Source organism: Lacerta agilis, chromosome 3, assembly GCF_009819535.1.
Source record: "Lacerta agilis isolate rLacAgi1 chromosome 3, rLacAgi1.pri, whole genome shotgun sequence".
In the NCBI taxonomy this organism is placed as follows: domain Eukaryota; kingdom Metazoa; phylum Chordata; class Lepidosauria; order Squamata; family Lacertidae; genus Lacerta; species Lacerta agilis.
In genome coordinates this window covers 58392378-58401455 of record NC_046314.1, presented here as the reverse complement: position 1 = coordinate 58401455, position 9078 = coordinate 58392378, and the positions used below count along the sequence as shown (strand labels likewise).

The 9078-nt window shown below is 46.2% G+C and overlaps 1 protein-coding gene across 3 annotated transcripts in view; it reads left to right on the top strand.

The window, feature by feature from the left end:
• The first annotated feature begins 378 nt into the window (after nt 1-378).
• The window catches only part of MAP3K5 (mitogen-activated protein kinase kinase kinase 5), a 97520-nt gene continuing 88820 nt past the window's right edge, over nt 379-9078 (top strand). The window contains exon 1 of one of the 3 annotated variants that reach the window (XM_033143867.1): nt 379-900. In XM_033143867.1, the coding sequence (XP_032999758.1) occupies nt 441-900 (460 nt within the window). In that variant the 5' untranslated portion in view covers nt 379-440. The remainder of the gene's footprint in view (nt 901-9078) is intronic. The other 2 variants (XM_033143865.1, XM_033143866.1) reach the window with 2 other exon arrangements.

Below are 9078 nucleotides of genomic sequence, written 5' to 3'. Positions count from 1 at the left end.
GAGGTAGACGCTCGCGTACCGGCGAGAGGCGCGCTCCCGCAAACGGCGGCGGGTTTGCTGAAGAACTGCGAGAGCGAGGGCGGCTGGCGTGCAATAATACCCTTGCAAAGGCGCCTAGGGCTGCCGGGTGAGCCGATCGCCAACCTGATGAGCCGGCGGGGCTCAGGAAAGGAGTGCGCAATGGTGGCTTTGGCGGGCAACGGAAGAAGCCGCGCTTCCCTCGCCGCTGCAGCTTGAAATCAAAGAAGGGCTCCTTTTCTCCCTCCTCCCCTCCCGCTCCGGTTTCCAGCTCGGCAACAGCTCGCACAAGCCAACAGCAGAAAGCAGGTCGAGGGGGGAAAGGCGGCGGCGGACTCGGAGGCGGTATGGCATCTGCGTAAAGTCTTGTCCCGGGGCAAGGAGGCGGCTGGGACGGGAGGACGCGGCGCCGAGCAGCCGGCATGGGCGACACCAGCGAGGCGGGGATCATCAGCTTCTCGGTGCCCAGCCCGCCGGGCATTCTTGGAGGCGGCTGCCCACTGCTCTACGAGGATGGGCTCGTCAGGAGAGCGCCAGCGGCAGGCGAGGGGACGGCGGCCCGGGGTTTCCTGGGCGGCCCAGGCGCGCCGCCGCCCGGCACCTTTTGGAATGAGGACAGCAGCTCCGTCTGCCCCGCCAGCGACACGGCGGCCCGGGCCAAAAACAACAGCGGCGGCGGCGGCGGCGGCCACAGCAACAGGAGCACCACGGTGTCTTACGTGATCAACGAGGCGAGTCCGGGGCTGCTGCAGGCGGCGGAGAGCGGGGCCCTGCAGAGCCTGAGGGAAGCGTGCGAGGCGGTGGGCGCCGACCTGCAGACGCTGCACTTCGGCAAGCTGGACTTCGGCGAGACGGCGGTGCTCGATCGCTTCTACAACGCTGGTGAGTCTGCAGGCGAGCTTCCTTCCGGCGAGCGGAAGGCAAAACCCGCCGCGCCTGCAGCCGAAAAGCGCGCTTACCTGAGGAGAGTCTTCCTCACGCGCATGCAGGACAGGTGGTGGGGCAAGCCAGGGGCCTCGGGCTTCATTTACCTCTTATCAATACCCACGTAGGGTGAAGTGAGAAATACGCATTATGTATGTGTTTTCTTGCATTTCTATGCCGACTTTCTTCTATTATGGAAACGGAGGCGGCATAAGTGCAGTTCCCAGGTGTTCACCTATGGAGGCACTTGCCAGTCCTGCTGAGCCTCATCCAGGTGGTGGCCTTGTTGTTGTCAGTTATTTATTCCGGATCATTCACATAGCACATGGAGTAAGGTCTTGAGGTCATCTACAAAAGTGGCCCTTAAATGCTGTTTGGCAATTATTTTGTCTGAAATTCAAACGTAACCCATCATATTTTGTATTTTTCCTGGGTTTGCTTACAAGCAGAAGGTCACAGGTTCAGTCTGTGAAAGCGCCAAGCTGGGTGAGATCCTTGCTTGAAACCCTGGAAAGCTGCTGATGGTCAGTGTGGACAGTTTTGAGCTAGATGGACCAATAGTGTGACTGGGTTTAGGCAACTTCCTAAAGATAAAACGAAGGGAGGTTTCACACATGCTATAAAATAGCAAATCCCGGTTTGCCACCGCGTGTTCACGCTTGGTAAAGAACTGCAGCCAATCCCAGCTCCTTGATGAGTGCAGCTGTATAAGTTGCCTAACTAAATAAAAGATGTTAGATATAAACCTCCAAAAACTTAATGTGTGAAGATCTTTCCACAATTCACTATGAATCTTTCGTGTGTTTCTTCTCTCATCCCAATTATTCATAATGTTTTATTTTGATGTCTTTATGGCTAAATTTGACCAGTCACTTTTTTCTGCCAATATAATTGATCATACTTCGTTACACCACGTTTCTGTCAGTAGATCTTTCGAGTTCTTCCAGTATTTTGCAGCTAATAAATGCCATGCTATAAACACATGGGATTTCAGCGTTTTGATGATTAAAAATGGTAACAATGCTAATTTTGGATCTGTCTTTACCATATAACTACATTCTTGGGAAAGATGGAGGGCACAAGGAGAAGGGGACGACAGAGGATGAGATGGTTGGACAGTGTTCTCGAAGTGACTGGCATGAGTTTGGCCAAACTGCAGGAGGCAGTGGAGGATAGGGGTGCCTGGTGTGCTCTGGTCCATGGGGTCACGAAGAGTCGGACACGACTGAACGACTGAACAATAACACATTCTTTAAAGAAATCCTTCAAAAGTATTTCCATACATTGGCATTCCCACCACATAAGGAAATATTTTCCCCATGCCTCACATTTCCTCCAACGCTTAGGTGATATTGAACACCATAAATATATGACTAAGGGTAGTTAAGGTCATATAACAGCAGAGAGTAGGTTTCAGGGAATTTCCCCATATTTTCGCTGAGACTGAATATAATGGTTTTTCATATCCAGTACTTCCTTTCCTCTCTTATTTCATGAAACACTGTTCCCATGATTCTTTTAAGCTTTGGGTTGATACCATTGCCTTCACTATGAAGATTTTATAAATATTAGGGAGTCACAATCATCAGCTGCTCAAACCTTGGTAAAGATCTAATAGCCTGATTCCTGTGGTAGCCACTGACATCTGGGTTTAAGGTAAAGCAGGCTTCCTCAGCCTCGGCCCTCCAGATGTTTTTGGCCTACAACTCCCATGATCCCTGGCTAGCAGGACCAGTGGTCAGGGATGATGGGAATTGTAGTCTCAAAACATCTGGAGGGCCGAGGTTGAGGAAGCCTGAGCTAAAGTAAATAACTGTGTAGTTGGAACCAGTTTACGCTATCATACCCAACTTTTCTTTCAATTGAGGGCCTTATTTGGGAATCACCCCTTCAAACCAATCATGCATGTTATCATTTTTATCACCTGTTTAGACAGAGTCCTAGCATCTGTCCTGTTTTTATTATGTTACCTGTTTTTAAAACTTTTTGTGAACTGCCTTGCGAGGACAATGTGACCTGAACAGTAGATTAGAAATATTTAAAATACATAGGTAAGTATTAGCATAGGGATCTGGCCCTTGGGGAAGGTCGCTAGCATGTGTGCCCAGGCAGGTAACACGTGACATGCTTTCTGCTGTTTCCTAGTCTGTGAAGTAAACCTGGGCTAGTCTTTGGGAAAGCTGATCATGTGTATTTGTTGTTAGGCTTTTGTATGGAAGACAGAATAATTAGAGTGTTTTGTCACATCTTGTGCTGTTCATAGTTTCCTTGGCTCCGAAGATAGTAATCAGTCCATATTCTGCAGCTGCTGTTAACCAGTAGTACCTGAGGATTGTAAACAAAGGTGAATAGGCGTTTCAGTGCTAAGTCTTTTGGCAGGAAGTCTTTGGAAACAAGTAGTCCACTCTTGTCTGTTCACACCCAGGGATTCCCTGGGAACATAAAGATTTATTCAGAATTAATTCATTCACCTTTCTATTTCTGTTTTCAGAGCCAGTGATGTGGCTTTGGACTTGCGCATGTGACACTGTCTAATTGGTGTGGTTTGAACATGGGCTGAGCAAAACCAGGCTTAGTTTTTGTGTGGTGGGACCATTTGTGCAACTCTTTCACCACACTCAGTTCACCCCTAGCCTGTGTTTACTGATCAGCTGCTGAAAGTGTGTTGACCACTAGTATGGTAAATATAGGTTGGGTCCTGAGTTGGCACACACAACTTTTTCAGTATATCCCAGAAACATCTTAAACCCACAGGTATACTATGCCAGATTAATCATATGAATGGGTCCTTAGAGGCAGTGCTTAATATATCCATCTACTTGGCCTATAAATATCTTATAAGATGAGGAAACTATGGCCCTCCAGATGTTGGGAGCACAGATCCCCTCATTCCTGACCATTTACCATGCTTGATAGGGTCAATGGGACTTGTAGGTTAATAACATTTGGAAAACCAGATTCCTCATCCCTGTTTTAGGACATGACTCCTTTCCCACAGTGTATATAAGAAAGAGATTTTGAAGGACAGGTAAGAATCTAATCAATCATCATGAGGCCCCAGGGCAGGTTACCACAATTTAAAAACAGCTTAAGCAACTTAAGATCAGGGAACAGGTTAGACCCTTTAATAATATATCAAAAACCTGGTTAAAGAGGTGCCTCCTCAGTGTACAGAGGAAAAACTACATGATGATGATGCCAGACACACCTCTCTGAGGAGGGCATTAACCAAAAATGCCCTCTCCTGGAGCACTGATGCCCAAAGTTCTAAGGGTGGTGGAACTACCAGGAGGATACCCTCTGACAATTTTTGTGTCCAATAGAGTCTGTGGGGAAGGAGCACCGTGATTTGGACTCAAACGAACTGGAAGCCAGTGCTGCCATTTTAAAAAAGAGGTTTGGTAAGTTCCAAATTGTACCACAGCAACAATCCAGTCTAGGAGTTAATAAAGGGGCCATAGTTGACAAACCATTCTTCACTCAAAATAGGCACTCCTAGTCATCAAGGCCACCCGAGTTTCCTGTGACCCCAAGCTTCAGACCTGCTCCTCCTAGACAGGGGTGTGTGAAACCCCATGCCTAGCACACTGTCTCCCCTCTTCCTGGGCACAAGAACTTGGAACACATAACACATTGGTCTTATCAGGGCTCAGCTTCCATTCATCGGCCCACATCTGGTCTTTATGTGCCTCCAAGCACCTGTCCAGTACCTCAACTGCCTCTTCCAAGTCAGATGAGCGGAGACAGAGTTGATTGCCATATAACTTGATTTATTTATTTAATTACTATACCACTTAATATACCAGTATTTAAAATATCTCTAAGCAGTGTACAGAAACTCGAAGCAGCAACAGACAACTCAAACAAAAATATAACAAAAATACGCAGTTACATATAACAATGCAAAGTTACTAATATAAAAAAACCCATTTTCAGTCCATTTGCCTTCTGACACACCCTCCATCTCAGCTCACCCACAGAAGTTTCACAGCATTAAGAGCTCCTGGAAACAGCAGACATCACTCTAGTCTCTCATTCTAGGCTTACTTTTTATGGGCAGGCCCAAAGAGGACAGTACTTCCTCAGGCACTTGCCCACAGCTGTTTCCACACCCAGTTCCAGATGCAGAAGGTTTGTTGAGTTTTCCAGAGGGTGCAAAGGATGGGGAAAAGGCTGCTACGCTCGAAGCTCTTTCTTCACCCTCTGTCTTCTCCTCCAGCTGCCATCCACATGTTGGTGACAACTACCTCTTTATGCTCTTTGACAGTTCTAGTTGTGTGCATGATTAAAGAGAGTTGATTAACTTCTCTGTTAAAAATGCTGACATCCCCACAAATAAGAATATACAGTGGTACCTCTGGATGTGAACGGGATCCATTCCAGAGCCCCGTTCGCATCATGAGCAGTCTGTATCATAAAGCGCTGTGTCTGTGCATGTGCGCGACGTGATTCAGCGCTTCTGCGCATGCGCGTGATGTCATTTGACGCGTCTGCACATGTGTGAACCACCGAACCCAGAAGTAACCCGTTCCGGTACTTCCAGGTTCTGCGCGTTTGTAACCTGCGCCTAATGTAACCTGCAGCGGCCGTAACACGAGTTACGACTGTATACACCTATTTCCTCCCCCCCCAACAGAATTACTTAAGACATAAATACTAATTATTCAGCTGTAAATGATAAGCTAACAAGCAATTACCAGCCAAAAGGTCAACAGAAGGTGTGGGAGTATGGGAATTTCCCCTTCTTTATATTTAGCTCCTATGATGTCAGAACTCTATAAAGGAACATTTTTGTCACTGTAGTTTTTAAAAACAGCTGACGTGCCACTAGCATTAGCTCAGTGTTTACCTTGCCAAGCTCTGACTACAGAATTCGGGTGACGATGTTTATTATGACCACCATCACCGCCGTTGGTGAGGAAATGTTGTCCCAGGGTTACACAATAAATGTTGTTCTACGATAAGGGAAGGGCTCAGTGACAGAGCATCTGCTTTTCAGGCAGAAAGTCTCAAGTTCAATCTGCAGCTTCTCCAGGTAAGGCTAGGCAGGTTCCCTGCCTGAAACCCTGGAGAGCCACTGAGCTAGGTGGTCCAGCTCAATATGAGGCAGCTTCCTATGTTCCTAGTGACCCACTTTGCATGTTACACTAAACCATAGTTAAAGAAACCATGCATAATGTGAACATGCAGTGCACTCTAAAGTTCTCACTGCCTTCTTCCTTCTAGTTGCTGGGAAACAAGCCAGAGAGTGTCCCCTCACAACATCTGAACCTGGGACCATGGTTTGTTTTGAGAAAAAGAAACTACAAGCTTGGGTTTGAGGGCATGACAAGCCACACTCTGGCTTGTTTCCTGTTGGTGTGGCGGCGGCGGGAGCCAGCGAGGAACTCAGCAAGAACTTCTGAGCAGTGTGTTCACCAGCATTGCATGTTCACATTAAGGCATTAAAACAGCAATAGCAATTTGGCTTAATGTGATGTGTTAACCAAGAAAGTGTTAATGGGTGGTATCAACAGCTGTAGCTTCAGCAATACTGGAGCAGAAAATACTGAATAATATTTACTAATGGAATACGGGATTAAGACCATAATAATATTATGAGTAACAATCCCACATGCTTACACTTATATGCAAGTAGGGTTGGAGTGAGCTAGGCATACTTCATTGAATTGTGAGATTTATATATTGATTACTGTAATTAAGAAAAAGCATGCCCTGCTTTTCATCTAGGTCTCAATAAGAGTTACAGAAATGCTGATTTATTTATTTAATTTCTAAAAATTTATGCACCACTTGCTTATGAAAAACCTCAAGGTGGTTTGCAGAAGATAAAACTGTAAAATCAAGAAAAAATGTACAACCCTACTTTAAAACATATGAAAGTTAACATACTAAAACAGATTAAGATGATCTCAACTTTCTAAGCATCTGAGATATCTTGCCTAAGCAGGAATGTTTTAGCTGGTTCCAAAAAGAGTAAAGTGAAGGTACCTGCTTGATCTCAATAGGCAGGGAGTTCCAAAGTGTAGGCTGAAAAATGTACCAAAACTGCATATATATGGATAAAATGTTTTGGAATGTGCACACAGATAACTTCATACATGAAATGAAGACAGAATGGATTTACCAGTGAACACATGCGAAATTGATGCTGACCAGAATTAGACTGATGGGTCTATTCCCAAGTAGAGCAACAATGGGCACACTCCAAAAATTACAAAGTCATTTTAATCCTGAGTCTTGGCAACTTTAGAATGTGTACAAAGTGCAAAGAGAACTTAAAATGTGGTTTTGTTTTACGGGGGGGCGGGGCGGCGGCTATTAGGTTGTTGTTTTTACAGTGGTACCTCGGTTCTCGAACGGAATCAATTCCAGAATCCTGTTTGGCTTCCGAAATGCTCAGAAACTGAGGTGTGGCTTCCCATTGGTTGCACGAGCTTCTTGCACTCAGCAGAAGCCATGTTACACGTTTGGGTTCCGAAAAGTGTTTGAAAACGGAAGCGTTTACTTCTGGGTTTTCGGCATTCGAGAACCAAAATATACGACAATGGAGGCGTTCGGGAATACCACTGTATTTTGATTATGTCTTTTTTGGTTTTCATTTTCTTCTGTGAACCACCTTGAGACCTCTGGTTATAGGGCAGTGTATAAATTCAATCAATCAATTAATTCCAGGCATGCTAGAAATGAGTCAGCTCCAGATCACTGTGCAGATTGATGCATGTGTTTTTCTGTACTCCCCCGTCTCCCTTGCATAGGAGGGGTGGGAACAGAGATCATTTGGGAATACTGTGTACCTGTAGTAACTCCTGTGGGTATGTAGACAGAAAAAGAAGAGGGCGTGTGACTGCAGTTGTGTAGTAAAGCAGAAAAAGAGGAATGCAAGTGCTGTGGTATAGAGAAAGAGAGTGAGTGGGAAATGACAATGAGCGGTTAACAAAGAAAGCAAAGTGCTTTCAGAGACAAAGGAGACTTCTTTCTAGTTTATTTTGTGCTGTTGAATTCATGCACTGGGGATTGAGCCTGCCTCTTCATCTTTATTTGTTGTTGTTCAGTCGTTCAGTCGTGTCCGACTCTTCGTGACCCCATGGACCAGAGCACGCCAGGCACGCCTATCCTTCACTGCCTCTCGCAGTTTGGCCAAACTCATGTTAGTAGCTTCGAGGACACTGTCCAACCATCTCATCCTCTGTCGTCCCCTTCTCCTTGTGCCCTCCATCTTTCCCAACATCAGGGTCTTTTCCAGGGAGTCTTCTCTTGTCATGAGGTGGCCAAAGTACTGGAGCCTCAACTTCAGGATCTGTCCTTCTAGTGAGCACTCAGGGCTGATTTCTTTGAGAATGGATAGGTTTGATCTTCTTGCAGTCCATGGGACTCTCAAGAGTCTCCTCCAGCACCATAATTCAAAAGCATCAATTCTTCGGCGATCAGCCTTCTTGATGGTCCAGCTCTCACTTCCGTACATTACTACTGGGAAAACCATAGCTTTAACTATACGGACCTTTGTCAGCAAGGTGATGTCTTTGCTTTTTAAGATGCTGTCTAGGTTTGTCATTGCTTTTCTCCCAAGAAGCAGGCGTCTTCTAATTTCGTGACTGCTGTCACCAGCAGTCTTTATAGGTTCTGCCATAAGTTTCATTTCTTGGTCATGATGGGGTGTGACAAAGAGATGGCAGATTGGAACTTGAATAAGGCTCTGTGGGTGTTCCATTGCCTCATCAAGCTAAGATTTGGGGGGGGGGCAGGGGACTACCAGTAGCATCTAGAAACCTAAGTGTGCACATGTGTAGCCTGGTAGCCACTGGAAGGAGCTGCATGTAGGTGAGGGAGCAGGCTGCTGTTGCTGGTGAGGGGGGGGCAGGGATTGGAATGTTCTGCCTCTTCATGGCACCCAGCATGGAAACCAAGCACTCTGCCAGAGGAGAACCCCCTGACCCCCTCCACTTCACACCTAGCAAATGCATGCAGCAGGCTGCTGTAGGTGGAATTCTCCAACCTCCCACCCCATTCCGTCAACCATCTAGCAGGTTGGTAAAGAAAAATGCAGGCTAGTACCTATTTGCAAGGCTGTCCTATATAGCCTCCTATTATATAATAGTATATGTTGCAGTATATATTAGACCCAGGAGATGGAAC